We start from the raw sequence: 24,272 nt of genomic DNA, 5'->3' as shown, positions 1-24,272 counted from the left end.
AAAATACTTGTGCTTCTATTGTTCTTCATGTGCTAGATGGAAGGGCCACAGAGACTGGCTATGCAACAACCAAGAGAAGTTGGAACTTGTGGTGCCTGAATGTCTTAAGAGAATTGCCAAAGTAGACTTGCAGACCTTGGTTGTGTGTGTGTGCTGGGGGGTGGTATGGCCCATGGCTGCCCCAGGAAGAGAGAGGTACAGGGGACATTTGGCCCTCTGGTGTTGTGGTAAACACCTCAAAGCAGTTCTTTCAGGCCACAGTATTTGCTCTTGGTAGCTACATCCTTAGCAACGTGCATGCCGCACCAACAGCACCTTCTGTTATAGGCTCTCGAATGTAGGCTAGCAACCATGCTTTCTCCTCGCCCAGGCAGTGCGGCAAACCCTGGGATTCACATCTGCCTCGCTGCACACACCCTAGACCATGGGAAGGGGAAGGACGTACTGCTGTTTCAATCGTGGTAGGGCTCAGGTTTTCTCTCAGCACAGCGTATACACTCGGAGACATGGGGAGAAGGTCTGAAGGAGACTGCGGCTCCATGGCGTCACTGCGGCTTAAAGAGACAACAGGAGAATATCACAAGGGTTATAACATAATAGCTCACAGTCACCTGCTGTGTCCGGGACTCACTGAGCGCTTTATCTCTCTGTGACACTGAGCTGCCTAATTCATCACTTGATATCAGAGCATTCAATCTGCTACGGAATATATGGCATATAAAAAGGCGGCTTTATAATTCCAGCCCTAACAGACTGGAGAGTGTGCCCTGAAGACTAGCTTTATGTGTTCAAAGAAATGAGACATAAAAGGCTTTATTGGGCATTAAAAATGCTTTATCCTCGGTTATATGTACTCTGATCTACCCTTAAATCTTTTAGGAAAGTTTTTTGAAAAAAAATCAATTCAATAATAAATATTTTACATGTGACTAAAGTTACTCACATTGTTGAAATGGGGATGAAAACTGAAGGAACATAACCTTTGTCTCCCCGTTCTGTTGGCCTGGAAACTGAAAAAGAAAGGCACAGTGTTAGGGAGAAATGTTGGCATCGTTGATAAAATTGGAAATAAAACATCTAGGAAAGTATCTGCAGTGCTCAGAAGAAAATAAATAATGTGGTTGTCTCGTAATTCACAGATACTTTTAGTTGAATGGAAGAAGCAGCCACACAGGCGAACATGAAATGCAAGGCTAAACATCAAGACTCTTAGCAGGCTGATGTGACCTCAAATACTAATGACTCTAAAATATCTGATGACAATTGAGACTCTCCTTCATCATCTGCCCTTCATGTTGCATCAAAGTTTGGCAGTTGTATCCTGTTCATTTGTATATTAGGAAATTTATAGTGCCGTAGTATCTCTCAAAGGTCCTGGTTGTCAGTCTGTGGGACAAATGTGGGGCCTGGAGGAAAGACAGTCACTGGGTGTGTGCTTTATAAGGAATATTGAGACATCAGCCTCTTTCTTCTCTGCGTCCAGGTCACACACTCCCACCACGGTGTCTAATTGCAGGCCTAGAGGTGATGGGGTCAGCCTCCATAGACTGGAAGCTTCCACACTGTAAGCCCAGCAAATCTTTGTCTTTGACTGACACATATACGAACACAGTTCTTTTCATTAGAATACCAGTCATAACCTTATTACTACACAGAGGTTTTGAAGCAGGTACACCAGCTTGCCTAGAAGTGACATGATACCATGACAACCACCATAGTCCCACAGGAATGGTAATGGGCAAACCTTGGTCTTCCCAGCTGCACCATGCTGATCTAGTGGAAGCACAGTGTTCCAGTTTTAATTCGTTGTATCGACATTTGTATTCTGTTCTCTTAGGCATAGAGTGCCACTAAAAGCCAGTCCTCTGTATTTGTTTTCTTCTGTGTTTTATTTGTTTCAGATGAAGTTGGGTGGCAACAAGCTACATTGTCTGTGATAGCTAAAGAATATTCCACAAGACAGTTCTCCTTTATTCACTACAGCGAAGAGCCTTAGAGATGGCACACTGTTATCCCTCGGCACCTGTAGGGAACTGTGCTCTAGGACCCCTGCAGACATTTAATCCATGATGCTCAAATCCTTTGTGTACAATGGTGTTGCATTTGTTTTGAATCTAAGCACACCTGTCTATATGCTTTAAATCATTTCTTCTGGTTACCTACAATACCGCTTCAATAGAAATGTTGTTTTAATAGTTGTTATTCTATGTTGTTTATAGAAGAAAGAAAAGAGAAGGTTCACACGTTCAACGCAGCTGCAATTTTTAGAAGCCATGTTTGATCTTTGGTTGGCTGAGTAAGATGTGCAAACTGTGGAAGCAGAGGCCAACTGTGCTTTCGTGAGAGAGAATGGTGAGCCCCCTTACCTCAGACAGCTAATTTTATGAATTTTCTTTTATGTATTCACTACTTACTGAATGCCTATTTGGAGAGTTACTCCTCTAGGACCTAGGGTACGTGGAAGAAAAGTTTGCCAAAGTAGGAGAATGAAGCACAGATCCCCATGCCTCTTCTTTGGCAGAGAATAAACACTGAGTAAAGATTACAGTAAGGCCGGATGGGGCATATGACTCAGTGTTAAGTACTAGCCTAGTAGTCATCAAAGCCTGAGTTCCATTCTCTCTCTCTCTCTCTCTCTCTCTCTCTCTTACACACACACACACACACACACACACACACACACACACACACACACACAGATCACAGTAAATCGAAAAACTTACTTCTAACTCTCAAGTTTCTTTACAAAATACAGGTCTCCAGACCTGCTGCATTTTTGCAATCATCCCCCACCTCCCATCCCCCAGAGTCACAGAAGTGCAAGGATCAGCAACTCTTCTTTGGAGGAGGATGAACTCCAGGCTCTACACAGGGCTGGTGTGGCCAGGGTGAAGTCTAGCAGCCGCTGTGAACGTTACTCTCACTAACCACTGACGCAGCACTTCGTTTCCTAAGACTCTGCCTCCATCTGACCCCAGGATGTTACAGAGGTCAAAGTAATGAAAAGGAGGAACTTCCTTCTCTTTGTTCCGATTTGACATCATTTTCCAAAACCTCAAGAGAAAAGTAAACACAAAGGGCATCACCTTCGCAAGGCTGGGAGCTGTAGTGTTTGCCGAAGGCTTTGTCTTTGGGGATGTCGGGGTAGAGGTACTTGAGAGGGTTCTCGGGAATGTTCTCAGCCATGATGACCTTGTAGTCCCGCAGGATGTCAGCAAATGGCAGGGCCGACAGACGCCCTTTGTTGTAGGGTTCTACCGAGTGGAATCTCACTTCTCCTGAAAACACAGAGACTGGGACGTTTCTTTGTGGTCGTTCCTCTTACCCACGGTCTCTCCATAGCTAAAAGGCATGAGCTCGTGAAGTATGGCCGGTGCAGGCTGTATGTGGGATGGAGGGTGGCAAGGTGGGCTTTCGGAATCCACAGGTACCCGGTTACACATGGGCCAACTGGACCAACTCACACCCACACCAACGAGTGAGTGTGGCTACATACCGTTTTCAGAGTGATCCACCCAGGTGAAGGTGATCCCTCCGAGATGGCTCTCACTGAATCGTAACAAAAATGTCCCGGGCATTTTATCCTTGAGCAGAAACCTCTCCTTCTCTTTGCTCACGAAGCCCATGATGTACCTAAAATTAAAGCATGGGCAAGACATGGTCTCATGTGATTATTGTTGCATCTTCATTTATTTCATTCATAAAGAATAGACCGAGATCTCACATCATTACACAATTCATATATATTGGACAATACGTGCATATAGCATATATGTACATTATTATAGAATATATAATATTATAGAATAGTCTCTGAAGGAACTACAATTGTGTTTTTCTCCTAAATACACTTAAAAAAAAAACGGAAAAAAGATAATTAAAGCAGAAAAAGGTATTCATATGAACAAGAGAGCCTGTAAACTCACCCATCAATCCAGAGGGGAAGAATGTGTTTTTTAATTAGGTCCAATATTGCTTCAAGCCAGGTCCAGAAGGTAAATGGTTTGCCAGGCAAGTGTTCCTGTCAGGAGAAAGACACACACATGGACAAGGACAGTGACTGAAGCCGCACCCTGACAGAACTCATTCTAACTTTGACAAATGCTCCCTGTGAGCAGGATAGGACTTTCTGTTACAGTCACCCTCATCCAGGAACTCCTCCAAAGCATAGGTAATGACTGACATGGAGCCTTAGAAAGCAGCATCATGACCAAGAACTTTCTAGACGACACCCCCACTGCCATGTGTACCTTGCAGAACTTGGCCCAGGTGAGGTGACCATCGCTGTAGTTAGACTGAACTAAAATGAAAGAAAACAATTAACCACAGTGAGACTTTTCATTCTGGGCTTGATTTAGTCGTGTGTCGTCCCCCCCCCCCCCCCCCCTAAGCATCTCTCATGGACTTGCAATGGAGATACAGAGTCTGAGTGCTGTGGAGGGTCTGATGTGTCATCCTGGTGCCTAAGAAGTTCAGTATCTGTAAACTGCTTTATGAGGGAGGAGCCCACAATGGCTTTAGGAAGCTCCATGAATGGCGGGATGAGCCGGCTGAGGGCTAACGGAAGCCACCCCAGGGAAGAACAATGGAGGACATGGAGGACGAGGAGCTGTGGGAAGAGCCTGGCACTTACTGGGAAGAGGAGAAACAGCCTAGGGCGGCGACTTGCCCGTTAAAATAAGAAGAGTAGACTAGAAATCATGTAGGTAATAAGCAGCAACAGCTATTTTGACCCAGAACACTGAAAAGATTACTACTATAGAAAGTCTAAGGAAACTCCATGTCTGTGGATAACTTACTAAAGACCCTGAGATTACAGTTGCAGTCCATACTAAGCTATGCTACTGCTAGTAACATACTAGTATATTTAAAAGCATTAGCTACTCATTAACAAAACTTTACCAATAGCTACTGCTGCTGTTTATGAATCCAGGATAAAAAAAATTACATTCAGTAAGTGTTTAAATTGTCCAAAAGACCAGATGTATCTGAATGCCCACTGGTGAGCCAGAAGGTGCCCGTGGAATGCCCACTGGTGAGCCAGAAGGTGCATGTGGAATGCCCACTGGTGAGCCTGAAGGTGCATGTGGCAAGCCAGCATCACCCGAGCCCATCTGCCGCCACGGATTCTGAGCAGATCGGCCTTCAGTACCAGTTTAGCTGCAAAATGCACACACATTGAGTGTGAGCTCTCCCTGGTGCCGAGGGCGCTCACTGGTCAAAATTCAGGTATCTTTAAGGCAAAGCTTAGACTGACGTCAGTACATGAAGTGCCGACGACATCTGCAAAATCCAGACACCGAAGCTTCCTTAATGTGCAGAATTAAGTCATCGCTGGTGTGTTTAAACTTCTGTTACAGTTCCTGGACTTGACCCAGCGTGTTCCAGCTGGTTAACATCACCCTGAAAGCTTCACAGCATGTTCAGAGGAAGTGGTTTAAGCACTTCTGGAAACCATAGTGTGAGTGGAGAGGAAGGAGCACCGGCCTGGCTCACAGTGTGGCTCTGCTGCCTCCTGGCTGTGTGGTGAGGCTGTGACCCCTGAGCCTCAGTGTCCTCAAATCAAGACACTACTGTCGGCCCCAAGGAACACCGTGAGAATTAAAAGTAAAATAACACTTAGCCCTGTGCCAGCAACACATAGTAGGCATTTGGTGAACTGTGACAGTCATCAAACTTATCAGCAGTAGTGACGTAACTGCTTTAAAACACCCAGGTGCCACAAACAGGCACACCCTCCGTGCCGACCAGCTCTCACCTGTGAGTTTCTCTGCCAGCATGTTGAGCTGGTCTGAATTAAGGCCACGACCAACATAGGATGAAAACTGCCAGCTCATCACTTCCAGGAGTTGACTCAAAGTGACAGGCGGAGGATTATTAAAGAAAACCAAGTTCTGAAATAGAGTCACGGTGATCGTATCTGTTAATCACATGGGGAGCATCACATTGAACACATCGCGGTCCTGATTTAAATTCAGGGTCAAGTGAAGTCAACAATACAGAATGTCGATCTCTTCAGTGCTCTTGTTCCTTAATATTATACAACTCAGGATCCGTCTTTCCTGACAAAATCACTTGACATTGCCCAACAGTCTCTGGACTGCCAACTCAACTAGTAATCAACTTACACAAGTAGTTACTGTAACTGGACAGACAGCCTTCCCTGAAATACTATTCAACTTAAACATGTTTAATTGGCTCATCAAGAAAGAGGGCGTCCAACAAAGATCACAAGACAAGAAGAAGAGAAGGGAAGTGAAAGAATGTCTAGGGACGGGGTTTTCTCCTTGAGAAGTATGTCTGGAAAGTGACCAGTGAGGGCAGAGTCTAATTAAGGCATGAGAGCTTGGAGTTTGAAGGAGCAGAGGGTTAATAAGTCAGTGTTAGTTGCCTGGTATGGTTTTGTGAAGGGTCTGTGACCTCAGTCTCCAGATCTTTATGCTGGAGCCAAGTTGCTCTGGGAGGGTGCGTGTGGTGGCCTTGGCAGCTTCCTAGCAGCATGTTGCTAAGGAAATCCAAGTGGGGTGCTGCACTGAAGCTGGAGGACAGAAGCACCTCACTTTCCTCCCATTCCCCAAGGATGGAAGAGATGAACAGACATGTAAAGTGTCATTTAGTGCCAAAGGCTTTTCTTGGTCTTAAAGACTAAAGAATTATCCTGTAGATTCTTTAGCCCAGGAGGAATCTTAGCCCCCAGCAGGCTTTCTCTTTGCAGTTGATCTGTCTCAGATGCCCAGGCATCTGGGGATGAGGGTGAACAGGGCTGTATGGTGATATTGTGTTCCCCCAAAATATTGTGCACCCTAATAAATTTATCTGGGGTCAGAGAACAGAACAGCCACTAGATAGACAAAGAGGCTAGAAAATGGTGGCACACACACCTTTAATCCTAGCCTTCTGGAGGCAGAGATCCATCCAGATCTCTGTGAGTTCAAAGCCACAGTGGAAATAGCCAGGCATGATGACTCACACCTTTAATCCCAGGAAGTAATGGCAGAAAGCAGAAAGGTATACAAGGCATGAAAACCAGGAACTAAGCTGGTTAAGTTTTTAGGCTTTTGAGCAGCACAGTTCAGCTGAGAGGCATCCAGTCTGAGGAAACAGGATCAGCTGAGGAACTGGCAAAGTGAGGTGGCTGTGGCTTGTTCTTCTTCTCTGATCTTCCAGCATTCACTTCAATATCTGGCTCCTGGCTTTGTTTTTATTAATAAGACCTTCTAAGATTTGTGTTACAGGGCTGAGCTATTGATCTGTCTCAGATGCCTGGGCATCTGGGGATGAGGGTGAACAGGGCTGAGCTATTGATCTGTCTCAGATGCCCGGGCATCTGGTGATGAGGGTAAAAAGGACTGAGCCATTTTCAGAATATTCCATTAAAGGGGAAAGACACAGAAAGAGGACTCATTTAGTGATCAATTCTTACAAAGTCACCCAGTGGAAATAATTCTTCTGGCAGAAACTGATTTGTATAAAGAAGGATGGTTTTATTTTGGCTGTTTCTTCTGCAACACAACACACAGTTTGGAGTTTCATTTTCTCTGTCTTAAGAACAGAGCAAGAGGGAGTGTGAAATAACCGTTTTTTTTTTTTTTTTTTTTTTTTTTTTTCTTTCTCTCTCTTCCCTGGTTTTCATCTATAATGTAAAAACATCTATAATCACTGGCACAGTTTGGTCAAGTGACCACCAGATGGCACTAACATCCAGCCTAAAACTTAGAGAGGCTCAAATCTATACCTAATCAACTGCAAAATTTGTGCTGTCAGAACTCAGGCAAGATTGATGGATATCCTGGTTGCTTATTTGGAAACTAATTCTGTGCCTTTCTAGAAGAGACTGAGAAAAAGTGTGCTGGGAAGTTAAGGCAGTCAGACATCATGTTCTGACAGCAATTAGACAGAAAATTCTGGAACAAGGTGTTTCCCTGCAGTCCAGTTAGTGTAGCCACAGGACAGCCTTAGAACTCATAATGATGCAGTCTTGGGGCCAATCAGAACTCAGGAATGGCCAGTACCTGCCACAGTCACTATCCAGAACCCTCAGAGTACAAGTCTGTCAGAACACACAACCTCTTCATTATTGTTATAATTAATTTTGAGGCAGGATCTTGCCCAGGTTTGACTCAGACTTGCTTCAAATCACAATCTCCCCACCTTAGACTTCCAAGTGCTTGAATTCTAAATATCAATTACCATCGTGTTCGGCTTGAGCAAAACACCTTAAACATGACCTCACATCAGCTCCAGCAGAACCCCTTAAACGTGACCTCACATCAATTCCAGCAGAACCCCTTAAATGTGACCTCACATCAGCTCCAGGGGAAACCCTTAAACGTGACCTCACATCAGCTCCAGCAGAACCCCTTAAACGTGACCTCACATCAGCTCCAGGAGAACACCTTAAACATGACCTCACATCAGCTCCAGGAGAACACCTTAAACATGACCTCACATCAGCTCCAGGGGAAACCCTTAAACATGACCTCACATCAGCTCCAGCAGAACCCCTTAAACATGACCTAACAGGACTCATACATCTAGAAAAACCCTCACCACCACCACATGCACATTGTTGAAAGAAAAAGTTACGTAGGATGAGAAATAGAGAGACAGGAATAGGAACTTTACCTGGCAATCGTTGGTTGACACATTGTACCAAATGATGGATGCCCAAGCATTAGGCAGTTGGCTGACATTAGAAATCATCACCACAGGTAATGAGCTTGTCTAGTTAAAAAAAAAGAAGAAGTTTACAGGTAGTCCAAACTTGCATTAATACTACTCTTGACCTTCTCTTCTAGAAGGCCATTTCAAATTAACCCCCTTCTTCCAATCCTGGCACCCAGGTGCCATGTGAATAACTTTTGAGCACATACAAGCTGGAGTACAGGAACCCTTTTGGGGCCCCTGAAGCTAGCAATCAGGCAGTTTCCTCAGTATCTTCCTGGACATTGAGAAATGACTATACTTCCTTACGTCACACAATGTCCCAAATACAACCAAAGTGGCTTTAGTGATGATTTTAAGATGTACTAAAAAATTTGATCTGAAATTTACTTTGGTAATTGAACCACCATAATCAAATTATGACCCAGGGCCTAATTGAAGTCCATACTGGAGAGTTGCCCTATGGGAGTTGGAGCTGCCCATCTGCTTCTGCAGAACAGTTCATACCATCGCTGATGCAGTTTTCTCTCCTACAAAGTAAACAGGCGTTCACAGACTAGCCTGGGAGGCTAATCATTGTACACTAGTCTCTTCCTAATAGACACAAAGTTCCTGTGGCTCATAAATACCCAGAAACTGAGGAGCCAAGCAGCTTATGGAAGTGGTGGCTTAGGGGGAAGATGTGGAGGATTTTACACACACTTGAATGCTCAGACAAAAAGGAAAAGGCAGAATCTAAAACAACGCAGTGAAGTAGAATCACTCTCAAGATACCTGAAATGGAGCACGTTAGTGGGTACACTGATTTGTTTATTTATATATATGGGGCCTTTAGCGTGTGCTAGGAATTGTGTATAGACAACGGCGTAGAAGCAAAGCGTGGTGCCGACTTTAAGGAACTCATAATTAACGTGTTCAGTGAAACACCCCCAAGGTTTCTTTATTCTTAGAGTTCAATGGTGACTGTTAGATGATCATAAAACAACATACCGCCAACATTCCTACTACTTTCCTCTGTTCGTCACAGCAGAGAAACTTGCCAAGAGATTTTAGTATGTAACTTAAATTTTTGAAAATATAATACTCTATGATACAGCTCTAGGATAGTTATTTCTCTTTATGCTTTCTATTAAGTATTTGTGATTCAGAAAATAATAAAAATGTGTATAACAAATTATTCAACATCTATTGAATTCATGATGGTCATGAACTTTTTTTTAAAATCATTTTTATTTAATGATGCCAGAATGGCATCTTAACTACTTAGTGGACATTTGCTGCACTGTTTTTCTAAATAATATGTGAAGAATAGACAAAGCCTGGAATGACTGGGCTTACGTTGTAAATGCTGACTTGCTGCTGTGATTGTTACGAGTGAGTAGATGTTTCCTGCAACCCTTACCTCCAAGTCGATGGTGAGGCCATAGAGGCAGATCTGGGTCTCAAAGGCTATGGAGTGCAGCTCCTCCGTCACCATGTGGCAGCCCTACGGGGAGACACAGGAATTATTTTCTTACAAATGCAGCTTTTCTATTAGAGATCTGGCAATTCACAAAGTGAGTGTCCTCAAAAATTCTATATTATTGTTTTAAAATAAGGTAAAGTTAGAGAAATCTGCTTTCCCACAAACAATGATTTTCAGCTTCCAAAACATGAGTTCTTGCTTTTAAAACTCTGGTATATTTTCAGTAGTTGAAATGCAAAGTCATTTTTTATTCTAATTCTTGAAAATTAGTCCTTTGGATTTGCAAAAAAAACCTAATTAAAAAAAGCCATGTATTAATGAGCCTATAGAAAGAACTTATAATCTCTTAATGAATTGATTGGAAAGAGAAATCAAGGCCCCTCTGGCTAAAGATGGCATATGAGATACATACATTTTCCTCTGTTTGCTCCAGAAACTTTAATAAGATTCCAGTAAAACAAAATTGTCATCTAGATTCCCAGAGACAGGCAGGGAAGCGTGGAGAAGCTGGAAGAGGTTCAAAGCTCTTAACTGCTCTGAGGCTGGAAAAGAGCCCAACAGGCCAGCTTAGAGTCCTGGCCACGCAGAGACTTCTACACCACTCCTTGACCTGGTCAAGTGATGAGAGGTTTTCTCTCAGAGCAGAGGAGTCAGTGGAATTAGGAAAACTTTGCATTCTGGGTAGAGGACAACTTGTGGGCAGGGGTGCTGTGTCGAGCTGAAGGGAGGAAGATTCTGTGAGAGTCTGTGGGGAAGTCCAGTCCCCGTCTGCATTTGACATCAGGAAATATACCTTGGATGTGGACCAGACCAAAGGCAAACTCACAAATACTACTTTTAGGGAGCTGCTCCCCAAGACAGTCAGCTCTAATAATCCATCCTGATTCTGCAGACTCACCATGCACAGGGGACTTCTAAATGAGTCCTATGGCCTTAACTGTGAAACAGCAAGCTAATGACTGTTAGATATTTGAGACAGTCTCTCACATCTGAAATACAGACGCAAAACAAACAAACAAAAAACCAAAACCAAAACCAAACAAACAAAAACCTTCTGAAGAAAATACAAAAAACAAACAATTTTTTAAAAAGTAAAAAATGTACACCAGGCTCAGTTTGTTCAACAAATAAATGACAAATGACCCCATTGTAGTGAGTGGATATTGCTACTTCTCTGTGCCAAGCAACCATGTAAAGAATCCAAAGATGCCAGTCATAATGGATAATGAAAAGCCATCCCCATCCCCATCACTGTACATTTTCAGAAAACCAGAGATTGAATGGGAAGTCTAAGGTTTCAGGAGTACAGAAATGAAGTACCATTTGCAAGTGATTGAGACTCAGAACATAAAGTAACTAGAAGGCAGGTTTTTTTTTTTTTTTTTAAATTCTGAAGAAAATTATTTCCAGCTCAGTATTCTGTACCTGCCCAAACTACCAGTCCAGAGTGCCCACAGAAAGTGTTCTAGATATGCAAAGCCTCAGGAAGCTGGCTGCCACAACCTTCTCTCTGAAAGCTATTGCAAGAATTCCTCTAATAAAATCAAAAGAAAGAGTCAGCTAAGAAAGAGGAGGACATAGACCTAGCCAGAAGAATGGGGAGGAGATCCCTAGCAGAGAGATGGAAAGAACTTTAACACAGAAAAGAAAACCAAACCTCCAAGCAAGAGCAAGCCAAGTAACAATTGTAAACAGAATTGGACAGCGAACAGGCAGGACTGGAGGGAGAAATTACAGCCCAAATTGGGTCAAAACTGTATTTTTAAATAACAGAAAACTTCGCTAGCCATGAGTACGGGGGATATAACCATGGAAGAAAAGGAGAAGAGAAACACTCAGATTGACATGCTTGACCGCAAATGAGGGAGCTTCTCATTGTGATGGAAAGTTTGGGGCTACATGAGTGACAGGTTCTTAATCAAGCAAAAACTCAAGGAACTCCTATATCAAGAGAAAACTAAAAGCAATGTGAGAACGGGAACGTAATCATAGCGTGCAGCTTGACTTAGACGTTAAGTTTTACATCACTGTAATTACTTTGTGTAATATTATGAAAGTAGAGGGAACCCGTATGTACCAATACTTCCCAGAAAAAGGTCATAAATTAGTCCTGTATTCAGGAAAGAATTTAGGAATTTAATACGAAAAATTTAAAAACTCAAGAAATACCAGTATTATATTAGAGCTCAAAAAATGAATTCAAAGAGAGGAGTTCAGGTGGGAATGACTGGGAGAGAAATGGTCGTTTCTCTCTGATGACACCCTGCAGTACTTCGCTATGCCTACAACCAGCAGACCCGTCATCATCCAGAAGCTTACTAGAAAAATGGGGTGTCTAGCCCAGGCTTACAGAAGCAGATTTTGCATTTTAACAAGAACTACAGGCAGAATTTTGGAAGCAATTATTCTTGATGTGGTTCATTAACATTTGATTTAGTCTCAAAGGGATGTGGGAAGTTTTGTGATAGAAAGCTTAAACCATTCATAAAGCAAGCCTAGGAACAAGTGGGCAGAAATGGACTTGTCTAAATCTAAAAGTCAGGTGAGTTCTCAGAGGAAAGGGTCACCCTGGGAGAAGTGGAGGAATAACACTGAGTATCAATAACAATTCTGGATCCATTGTATTAATTTTAAAATATTAAAAATTAGCCACCTATGATATGAATAAGAATTGCATGAGAGAACTTTAGTAATGCTGATCATGTTAAACTTAGGATGTGTTATTCAGAAGAAAGCACAGGGTGAAAAAGTCTCCTCTTTCCAGGGCTACAAGGTTGTTCTATGCTTGATTGCCCGGATACAGTGAAATTGGTGGACTTAGTCCCTTTGCACTAGGTTATGGGTAATGTGTAAAAGTATGTGTAATAAATGCTGCTTGCAAATTCCTTAGACAACCACTGAAAGTATTCCTAGTACATGAACACACCAACTAGCCAATTTCCCTTCTCCACACAGCACTGAAGTCTATCGTTGTCCTTTTGGTTGAGCCTAAGACCAAGTAGCTGGCTTCTAATGGGGCCCCAACTGCATCAAACTACTTTTACAGAAGAGAAAACCTCACTAGCTGTGAAGACAGGTGCTTATACTGCACAAGCACGTCGCCAAGATGACTGGGGAACCTAAATTGTCACTTTATGCTCACAAAGGGGTGGTTTCATTTTTTTTATCCATTTCAATAGTAGATAGGAATGTGCAAATTATTTGAGAAGTCTCCAGCAAGCATGCACATGAAAACACAATATTAATATGTTTAAATATTTAATAACCATAAATCAAGTTAACAAACTGTTACTATATGGTCTAGTCTCCTGCTATGACATTCAGCCTTCACCTAACTTAACTGGCCAGTTTGACAACCCAGAGTTCCACTCAAGAACATGGTGGCATGGCTAAGGCAAGGCCCTTCTGGTCCATGGTTTCTCTTCCATGTCTGTGAAGGGCCTCAAATGACGATCATGGTTCCCAGGGCTTTCTTTGCACCTAGAAAGGACCTTGGCTCTACAGGTTGAGAGGCTCTAGTTGGAAGAGGCCTTCCTGAGTTGGAAGTCCTACAATACTGTGACATAATAAATACACATGTGGTCTGTAGCATGAATCTTAAAAGGTTCTTATTAATAAAATCAAACCTGAAGCAAGGTACTGGGGTCAATGCTGGAAGATCAGAGAAGCAGAACAAGCCACAACTACCTCACTTTGCCAGTTTCTCAGCTGGATCCTGTTTCCTCAGACTGGAAGCCTCTGTGTCCTCATCCAAATAGATCTCAGCTGAGCTGTTTCTCAAACGCCTAAAAGCTTAACCAGCTCTAGTTCCTGGTCCTCACTCCTTATATACCTTTCTGCTTTCTGCCATCACTTCCTGGGATGAAAGGGTCTTGTTACCATGCCTAGCTGTTTCCAGTGTGGCCTTGAACTCACAGAGATCCAGATAGATCTCTGCCTCTGGAATGCTAGGATTAAAGGTGTGTGTGCCACCATTTTCTGGCTTCTGTATCTAGTGGCTGTTCTGTTCTCTGATTCCAGATAAGTTTATTAGGGTGCACAATATTTTAAGGAACACAGTATCACCACAGTGGTCTCTGTCTCCAGTTCTTGCAATTTCTAAGGCTTTTATAGGTAGGTGCCTGAAGAGCCCTCTGTTGTTGTTTGGTTTGGTTTTGAGACAGGGTTTCATCACTAGATAGCCCAGGCTGATCTAGAACTCTCTATGTAGACCCAGTTGGCTTCTAACTCACAGAGATCTACATGCTTTGTTTCCCAAGTACTGGGGTTAAAGTTGTGCACCCCCACATGAGCCTCAAGGTTCCTTTGTTCTAATATTTGGTCTTTGACTTTGTTTCCTGACACACACTGTGCAATGTCTTGAGTGATCAGAAGTTCTGACTCAGAACTCTTAAATCCTTTGTGATTTTTTGGATGACAAGAGTATCTTTTATTCTGATGAAGCAACTTTGGTGGCTTCTAGTCACACTTCCAGGACGGGGACTGGATGCTAGGGTCACTGACCATATGATTAGAAGTGGAAGTTTCAGCCGGGTGGTGGTGGTGCATGCCTTTAATCCCAGCACTCGGGAGGCAGAGCCAGGCAGATCCCTGTGAGTTCGAGGCTAGCCTGGTCTACAGAGCGAAATCCAGGACAGGCACCAAAACTACACAGAGAAACCCTGTCTCGAAAAAAAAAGAAAGAAAGAAAGGAAGGAAGGAAGGAAGGAAGGAAGGAAGGAAGGAAGGAAGAAAGAAAGAAAGAAAGAAAGAAAGAAAGAAAGAAGGAAAGAAAGAAAGAAAGAAAGAAAGAAAGAAAGAAAGAAAGAAAGAAAGAAAGAAAGAAAGAAAGAAGTTGGAAAGACCAGCCCCAAACTCTGAAGAGGAGCTGAAGGCTGTATTATCCCCAATGGCAATGACGTAATCAACCATGCCTACTTAATCCTTCTGTGAAAAACTCCAAAGGACAAATTGGAGAAGGTTCTATCTGAATGATATGGAGGTTCCTGGAAGGTGGCATGCCACAGCCCTTCCCATGTCCTCTCCTCTCCTCTTCTCTCTCTCTCTCTCTCTCTCTCTCTCTCTCTCTCTCTCCTCTCTCTCTCCATATATATATATATTCCTTTGTAATAGCCTCTATGATACAGTGGGAAATAGAAATGCGTATTTCCGTGAGTTCTGGGGGCCTCTGCAGTAAAATAACTGAGCCCAAGAAGGGGGCTGTAGGAACACCGACTTGTTACTTGTTGGTCAGGAGCACAGACCATAAGTAACCATAAACCAGGTTAACAAACTCTTATGATATGGTCTAGCCTCTTGCCTTGACATACAGCCTTCACCTAACTTGAGCGACCAGCTCAGCACCTCATGGTTGTATATACTTGGGGGAGTAGAAAAGCCCCGCCTCCCCCTCTCCCTGCCTCTAGTCTGTAGCTTAATTCCTATGAGTAAGTACGCGTGGAATAGTTCATTGTGGATATTTTCATCTGTCTTTTTAAAGTTATTACACATGCGTTTGACATCCAAATGTGGGGTCTTGGAACACACACACACACACACACACACACACACATTTGGGAGGGAGGGTTAGACATTTGACATGGAGGGGTAAGAGGGAGGGGAGAAATGGAGTTATTGTATTTTAATTTAAAAAGAGTCAGGCCGGGTGTGGTGGCACACGCCTTTAACTTTGAGGAAAATTTCATGCTTTAGGGTTTTTTGTTTTAATTTGGATGGTAAGAAGTCTTCTTGGTGACTCTAACCAATTATGTTGTTTACCTGAAACCCCCTGATCCATTAGGATGCACATTTACAACCAAATACAGCAATGAGGCTGGATAAAAGAAGTCTGGCAGAGAGATGCATCATTAATTTCCAACACTTCCATGGCCATCAATCACAGTCTTCATTATTCTGTCAGTGCGGCCCAAGCCAGACACGACTCAGTGTCATAGTCCCGGAGTCTTTCCCTCAGCCTGTCCCTATTATTTTTTTTCTGCTAACTCTGTGGTAGCACACCCTAGAAACCTAGGCGATATGAACAAACACTGAAATCCTCCAGGAAGAAGAAATTCCTGTTCGTTCCTCTGTGTTTGCTCGTCCGATTGCTTGAGGTGGGTGCCCTGCACCCTCGGCTGGCTTCGGACTTGCTGTGAGCTGCCGGACACCTCTGCCTTCCCCACTCCCTGCTTCTGAGTACTGAGATTACAGGCATGCACCACCGTTCCAGCCCTTTGCCTAACAAGCGGTAAGCCACGTAACAGCACAGGCAAAGCGGCAGTACTTAGGGAACAGTCCTCTCAGCAAATATTTATGCAGCCCCTTAAAAACAAAAACAAAACCAAGAACTGGCTCGGATGCTGGCAAGCCATGAGGAGAGAGAGTTAATGGTACCGTCCCAGGAGAGCCCTGAGGCACAGACTCCCATGAAACGACAAGTATGGACAGCATGGACAATGAGGATCCTGAGTGGAGGCTACACTCAGAAAGGGCCGGGTTTACGGGAAGATGCTGCTGTCGCTGTCCCTCCTAAAGAAAGGGTTACAACTCCTCCCTTCAGTTCAAAGAAAAACACTTGCTGTGAAACGCCAGGGCCCGGTCGGTCGTGAGGAGTGCGTCTGTGTCCGAGAACACCGAGCCGTGAAAGAACAGCTGTTTGGCTGTTTTGAGAGGTGAAACTCGTCACGCAGCAGGCTTCACTAACAGCTTCCTTGATCTTCGTTACTTTCCACCACCTAGAACCACAGCACCTCAGTCTGTGGCTAAAACTCGCTTATCAGTTCAGCCTAAGACAAAGAGTGAGCTGAGAGAATGAAATCCCAGCACCCTTCTGCAGACAGCTTCCATATTTCGGTACTTCTCTCTCCTCTCTCTCTCTCTCTCTCTCTCTCTCTCTCTCTCTCTCTCTCTCTCTCTCTCTCTCTCTCTCTCTCTCGCCAGCTCTCTATTGGGTAAGGACCCAGGAGAAAGGTCATTTCCAGGGAATGCTTATTTTTACAGGTTAGAGTGGTAGCTTCCAAGTCTGGTCACTTGAGAGATGACAGGATCATTTTATTTATTTGCTTAGTGTTATTGTGACTCTCCCTGGGAAGGGTCAAAGGTGGGGGAGGCAGGCAGTGACGGCTAGACTCAAGGAATGCTGAGATATTCCAAAACAAGGTTTTAAAACCCATTTAAAACATCTGAAGCTCCTACCCTACGCTGTACTTCTGAGGACTGTAAGATTTTAGTCAAAGAAACTTGTTAAGAGACTATCTATTCTAATGAGTTTAAAAAAGAAAAACAGTGGGGGGGCTGGGGGGGCAAGCCACGACTCACGTAGGGGGGTCAGGGACAGCTTGTGGGGGCTGTTTCTCTTCTGGACATGGGTCAGCATGCTTGGTGACACGCTTTTTTGCTCACTGAGCCGTCTTTCACTGACCTGAGCTTCCTTTTTCTTAAACTTCAAAACACATTTTTAAATTTCCCCATCCATGCTCCTATCTATAAACAAGAATAGGTAAAGCTGTCCCGGTATAAGCAAGGACAAAAACCTAGGTTCACACTGATTCCCAATCCGCAGTCCATGGTGGGGAGGCTGGAAGCCCCTGTTGGGTCCCCTGGATCTTTGAGAACCCAATGAGTCTCAGACCACTTCCTTTGCCGAAGCCTGCAGTGAGAGGGTTCTTTAAACCCAAGGGAGAATGACGACATTAAGGAACGTGTCTCCATTGTCACTTAACGGCCACCCAATATGAGTCTCACAATCACAAGAGCACAACTTAAGAACCCAAAGTTGTGTGTGTGCTTGTGTTTGGTTGTTGTGGTATGGTATGGTGTGTGTGTGTGTGTGTGTGTGTGTGTGTGTGTGTGTGTGTGAATAGTAGGGTCGGCGTAGGAGGCCTTAGGGTGGTTTCAGGAAACTCAAGACAAGAAGTCTCCAAAAGGAGGCATACTTAAACTGTAGTCTGAGGAGGTCTTGCAGACTTGGAGACAGATAGGAGATGTGTCCTGCGTCCCATGAAAGAGGCCATGTCTCCAGCTAAGTATGTGGCACATGGGCAGAGTAGGACAAGGATCCACAGTTGTTTCAAGTCATTGAATGTGAGTTTCCCATCAATGTAATACCTGCCCTTCACAGAGCAGGCAGCATGGAGTCCTGATCGGTAAGAGCCATGGCCGACCTTGGCCCATATACCACCCATAGCTAACTCACACATCATCCTTACTTGGTCCTGTCAAAAACCCTGAGACGTGTAGGGCAACATCACCCATGTTCTGTAGATAAGGAAATTGAGAGGAGAAAAGTGGCTTGCCCAAGTTAGCTTTCCCGTGAGAAGCAGAGCCCAAATCAAGTGCTGTTTTCACATTCCCCAGAGGTATAGCAGGGATGCAAAGGGGGGCCCAGCAGATAAAAGGCATTAACATTCCCTAAGGAAGTGTTATGCTAATTTCCTTCTAGACTTGGCAGAGAGTCTATGCTGAAATAGCCCCCATTTCTGACCTAGCAGGCTATGTATGAAGTGGGGTAGAAGCAGGAGGCGCTCCACCCTCCCAGAGAGTGTGAGAAGGATCAGCAATACAGACTGCCTGGGTTTAATATTGATCCTTGTCATTAAACTACCTGCACAAACTCCAGCAGAGCTCAGCTCCCCTAACTGGAATGCGGATGCTACCTACTCAACAGTGTTAGCCCCGGTACCCAGTTCATAGTACACACCAGGAGGAACCGCCGAATGAATTCTCAGCAGGGTATGTACACTGGCCGCTGGTGCTCCTAGCTAAGCAATAGCAACCTTTGAAGCTTGAAAATAAGGTCATGGTACCCTTGCTTCCTGCCTTCCCAAAATGTGTCATGACGTTCGATGGCCCTGTGGCTTTATGAACCCCACCTCATGCCTACTGGCCTACTTTCCCTCATGTTCCTTTGGTCATTTCTACTGATTGACAAAACCTCCGAGGGCTGGATCATCTTTCTTCACATGTTTCCTACCAGTCAACTGTTTTCTTGAGCACACAAAACAGCACTGGAGCCTCTGGCTTGTTCTAGATGTGCCTTGGCACCATACTACCTGTCTATCAATAGGGGGAGCTCAAGGAATATCTTAAACAATGGCCCTCCTTTAGCAAACTTGAAAAAATAAAAAAGAAGCAAAGTCATTGTATGGCTGTATGGTTTTGTTATCAACTGGAAAATAAGAGGACATAAATTCAAAGCAATATAAGTAGACATTACTAATAAGACAGTGCTTGGATTTTCTATAGAGGAAGATGATTTGCTTAGAGTTCTGTCTCTAAGGGAATCCCAGGACAGATTTTGATTTTACGTTGATAAAGATGACAATGTACTGCAAGAGTAGACTGTTTAGATGTATTCCCACTGGATCTGTTTTGCTTAAGAAAAGTTCAGAATAATTGTGCTTGGCTTGTTCAGACTTGTAAATAACAACGTTCAGGGATGTCAAGTTGAATGAAATATTACAACTGTGTTCAAAATTCCACCAAGGTGTGCGTCATGGGCTTTTGTTTATAACAGTAGTTCAGGAAACTTAGAAAAACCTTCATGGGAAAGAATTCCTCCTACTTATTTGGTTTGCTAGAACTCTCAGACTCAGAAGCTCCATTCAAGTGGCGGTACAGGGAGGAAAGACTTGCTTGAGGCTCTGCCTTAAGCAGTGGTTTCTCTGCAAGGAGCGCAGCTCAGCAATGGGTATGTGACGATTTCTAAGGTACAGCCGGGAAGGTGAAGAGTTCATAGAGGGGTGCATGACCTAAACTTTTGTGGTGGGTCATGTGGCCTGGGTGTGTGATAGACTGCCAATCGATGCCAGGTTTATATAGCTCTTCTAAAGGATTCAAACATCTTTGTCCTGAGAGCTGTAATTTCAAAGCTTGGTGACCAGATCTGTACAAACTGAACTGTAATACTGAAGCTGGGTAACTGCTTTGCTTCAAGGACTCATGTTCACCTAGGCAGCATCTCTAGGCAGGGTGTGTCAGGTGTTATCCCATCTCTTAGAACATCAAGTACAATGTTTCTCTATGGTATTTTTCCAAACATGACCTTTTCTGCACTCTTAGGAATTCGGACTCAAACTTAGATTTCCCACATTCAAACATGAAGATTAAAATAATAGAATGCTGACTTTTCTAGCACGACTCAGAAGACGGCATTCATGGTCAGGATTTGACCAATCTATTGACTGGAATGTGGGTGTTCAGACTGACATGTTTGTCCAAGTCACTTGGTAAAATATGAACTTTAGAGACCAAAGTAATTGATGCTACACAATAAAAGAATTAATTTTTTCAGCTATGATTTTCATGTAATATGCCGTAATTTTTGAAACTCACTTCACATCTGTGGGAAAATAAATGATTTTTAAGATAGTATACCATGGTGGAGGGCTAATTAAAGAAACCATGACACCTACATAAAATACAATGAAACAATTTAAATCATTCTCCAAATGGACTGGGCATGAGGGCAAGCTGTTAGCCATGTGTAGCCATGTCAACAAAAGGTAATGAAACAATGTTATGTGACATGCTTTGTTTTGTTTTGAATACAAGGTTTCTCTGTAGTCCTGGCTGTCCTGGAACTCACTCTGTAGACCAGGCTGGCCTCAAACTCAGAGATCTGCCTGCCTCTGTCTCCCAAGTCCTGGGGTTAAAGGTGTGCGCCACCACTGCCTGGCTGACATATATTTGAGGCATAGAAGATTAGACTGATATCCCCCGTAGGTTAATGTTTTCTCTGCAGGGTGGTATGATGTGTTATTTTCATTTTACCCTTCAAACATTCCCATATGATCTGCAATGACCAAGCTTGATGTTTATAACCAGGGAAGCATAGATTCCATTTGATATAAAATTAAGCAGTTTAAGAGCTCTGGGGAAAATGGTGTTTGTTATAGGATTGTTTCCTAGAAAAACTCCCCAGGGGTTGGCATTTCCTACCTCATTTCCTTTACTTCCGGCACTGGATTTCATTTCCTTCGGTTGCTGTGTGAAAGAAAATGACAGAGTTTCGATGGAGGATCAGTCTCAGGAGCGTGTCAAGTTGGTCTCACACACACCGCTGTCACCGCTTCCACAGTCAGTTCTGACCTCTCCAACAATGACTCCTGTCATTTCCCTCCCTGAAACCTCACTTCTCTGCCTAGACCCAACAGAAGTTACAACTGGGAAATAGACCAAACCCCAAGTCATCATACACTTGTTTGTGCAGATGTCTTTCGGCGAACCAGTTTTGTGTTTCAGAAAGTGGACCCTTCGGGCTGGTGCGGAGGCATCCAGCATTCAGGTGGATGCTAGCCGCGCGTTAATAAACCACAGAAATAGCATGCTCGCGGCAAGAAGGGCAATAGGGTCTTGGAAATCTAAGAACTATCAGAAAGAGAGAGAGAAGACAGGAAGAGAACTCCAGGTCAAGAGGAAGTGGTAAACGGGAGAAGCACACAGGATGGGGCGGGGTCAGAGCTTTCTAGACAATGCCAAGACAGACTGTACAAGGGTGTGTTGGGACACCCCAAGATCAGCCCAAGTTGTTCTGAAATGAAAGTGCTTCCTGCCACACCTTGTTGGATGTCACTTCCTGGGGGACTTTAAAAAACAAACCAGAACTGGTCTGCATTTAATATAGACCTCTGCAGTGGTTAGGATCAACACTGGCCAGTCTCTGGGGATGTTCTCTGCAGTGGTTAGGATCAACACTGGTCAGTCACTGGGGATGTTCTCTGCAGTGGTTAGGATCAACACTGGTCAGTCTCTGGGGATGTTCTCTGCAGTGGTTAGGATCAACAGAGGCCAGTCACTGGGGATGTTCTCTGCAGTGGTTAGGATCAACACTGGTCAGTCTCTGGGGATGTTCTCTGCAGTGGTTAGGATCAACACTGGTTAGTCACTGGGGATGTTCTCTGCAGTGGTTAGGATCAACACTGGCCAGTCACTGGGGATGTTCTCTGCAGTGGTTAGGATCAACAGAGGCCAGTCACTGGGGATGTTCTCTGCAGTGGTTAGGATCAACACTGGCTAGTCACTGGGGATGTTCTCTGCAGTGGTTAGGATCAACACTGGCCAGTCACTGGGGATGTCTGGTAGCTCTGCACTGCAATTGCTCAGAACTTACTGTCAGGATTCCTGCTCAATGTCCTTTCTACTGTTTTAATTTGTCAATAATGGCAGCTTTGTTTCTCACTATGGTACTTAATGTTATCATAGGGAGGAGTAAGAGATTATGTAAGAAACTTCTTACCTTTTACAGTAAGTAAATTAAGTAAGAAACTATATAAAATAAGTAAGAAACAAGTAAGAAATGGTGGTACATAAAAAACTCTCATCTAAGGAACACAACAAAATACTCTGAATTATACAGCCTGTTAGCAAAGCTTTGGGCGGTATGTGTGTTGGGTGGGTGGCAGGGGTGGGTGGTGGAGGGGAGATGCTTATGTCATCCTATTTGCTACTTACCAAATGTCTAAATTCTACTGAGAGGCTCCCGTTGGAGGATTCCTCGATGGACATGGCTTTGACTTGAGTTCCACAAAGCACAAATCTTCTATTGCTAGAGAGAAAAATCTTCACTTTTAAAAAAGGTTTTGGTTCAACATAAACTTGAGATAATATCAAGAAAAAAATCTACAAAGTAAATATCTTACCTTAGCGTTGAAACATTCCTGTAAAACCAAGAAGAGTCTTTAAATGAGCTGGTTATTAGACCCAGGAAGGTATTTCTAGACTACTTTGTCTCACTACACGGAGCATCATCTAAGTCTTCGCTGTTAAATGTTTGAACTTGAAATCAAGAATTTGAAGTACAGTGGTATGTAAAGTTAGAGAAATAGATACAAAAGTTCAAAATTATCATATAAGAATTTAAAAGATCTTTCATTGACGTATTTGAAATGAAATTAGAAAACTTACTTGTCGATCGATGCCTTTACTTTCACCTGATAGTTGAGTTCCGGCAATTTTATTAGTAGTCTGGAAAGAAACAGGAATAAAGAATGAAAGATAAAAATTTATAAGTGGTAAAAGCTTTTCATACATTTAAATAATTAAACATATTTCTAGCATATACATATACATAAAGCATTATCTCCACTTAGATGTTAATGTGCTTTAAAATGTAAAACCTCTTGAGTTTGCTCTGTGACTCTGCTGGCACCGGTCAGTGTCACTGCTGACACACACTGGCTGTTTGCACATTTTTTTTGGTTGATAGGTGCTAGATTCATTGGCCCATTCAGATAAACAGCTGTATGTTTGGGTTGAAAGCTGAAACATATGTATTTAAGAAAGGTTCTTTGCAAGTCTTTTAACATGACGCCCTTTTCTCCCCATACTGCGGAAACAAATGTTTTGTGAACTTAGCAAAATTAAGTTTGAGAATTTTGATGGTGAAAATACTGAGAAAGAATGACTACAGAAAAATCTCTATTAAATTATATTTGTAATTTCAAGAAGAGTAATATATTTTCATAGCAGCAAACATGCTTATAACTAAAAAAGACAATTTCAAACAAGGGAACAATCCAAGCTCAGATAAGAATTCCTTGAATTCCTTCTTTGGACGTTAGCCTGTCTCTTTTTTGTTTCCCCTGACCCCCAAAACCCCCAAGGTATCCATGACATGCTTATTTCTGCGGGTTCCTTGCATCTGCAGACACATTCACTCATTCACTTACCTATCCATCCATCCATTCATTCATCCTAAGCCTTATACATTCATCCAATATATACTCAAGTCCTCATGTATATTGAGTATAGACGCAGATATCTGAAAACTCATGCAGCAAAGATTGGCTAAAGGAGAAAAGTGGGCATGGCTATGTGTAGAAGAAAAGAATCCAGCCGAGCAGATGGGATGTATAGAATATGGAGGAAATGCATTAGTATTGGAGACATAAAACTGTAGCTCATCAACAGCCCACGCGAAGATGCCTATGCAGGGAAGCAAAGGGTCCTTAGACGTCTTGCATAAAGCACAGGTTGGCTTCAGGGTGGAATATGCTGAGTGTAAAGTCAGTAGTGGATGGAGAAGAGGGTGTGTGGTCTCATGGGCAGTTTTCTTTTCCATCTTCCTTTTCCAGAAAGGGTTTGATCCACTGTCAAGCACCGATGACTGATCCTAGAGCAGTGGTTCTCAAACTGTGGGTCTTGACCCCTCACACTACACTTCATA

The 24,272-nt window shown here is 43.3% G+C and overlaps 1 protein-coding gene across 2 annotated transcripts in view; it reads right to left on the bottom strand.

The window, feature by feature from the left end:
* The window catches only part of Stat4 (signal transducer and activator of transcription 4), a 92,668-nt gene that overhangs the window by 2,713 nt on the left and 65,683 nt on the right, over positions 1–24,272 (bottom strand). Inside the window, exons 11-23 of one of the 2 annotated variants that reach the window (XM_028887336.2) lie at positions 23,012–23,071; positions 22,747–22,764; positions 22,559–22,652; positions 21,047–21,091; positions 10,067–10,150; positions 8,626–8,724; positions 5,759–5,894; positions 4,251–4,300; positions 3,927–4,021; positions 3,497–3,633; positions 3,087–3,278; positions 944–1,010; positions 446–554 (exon numbers count right to left, since the gene is read on the bottom strand). In XM_028887336.2, coding sequence (XP_028743169.1) covers positions 446–554; positions 944–1,010; positions 3,087–3,278; positions 3,497–3,633; positions 3,927–4,021; positions 4,251–4,300; positions 5,759–5,894; positions 8,626–8,724; positions 10,067–10,150; positions 21,047–21,091; positions 22,559–22,652; positions 22,747–22,764; positions 23,012–23,071 — 1,186 coding nt within the window. The remainder of the gene's footprint in view (positions 1–445; positions 555–943; positions 1,011–3,086; positions 3,279–3,496; positions 3,634–3,926; positions 4,022–4,250; positions 4,301–5,758; positions 5,895–8,625; positions 8,725–10,066; positions 10,151–21,046; positions 21,092–22,558; positions 22,653–22,746; positions 22,765–23,011; positions 23,072–24,272) is intronic. The other variant, XM_037210428.1, reaches the window with a different exon arrangement.

Source organism: Peromyscus leucopus, chromosome 13 (assembly GCF_004664715.2).
Source record: "Peromyscus leucopus breed LL Stock chromosome 13, UCI_PerLeu_2.1, whole genome shotgun sequence".
Classification (NCBI taxonomy): Eukaryota; Metazoa; Chordata; class Mammalia; order Rodentia; family Cricetidae; genus Peromyscus; species Peromyscus leucopus.
The sequence above is the reverse complement of the archived record's forward strand: the minus strand, read 5'-3'. Positions and strand labels throughout refer to the sequence as shown.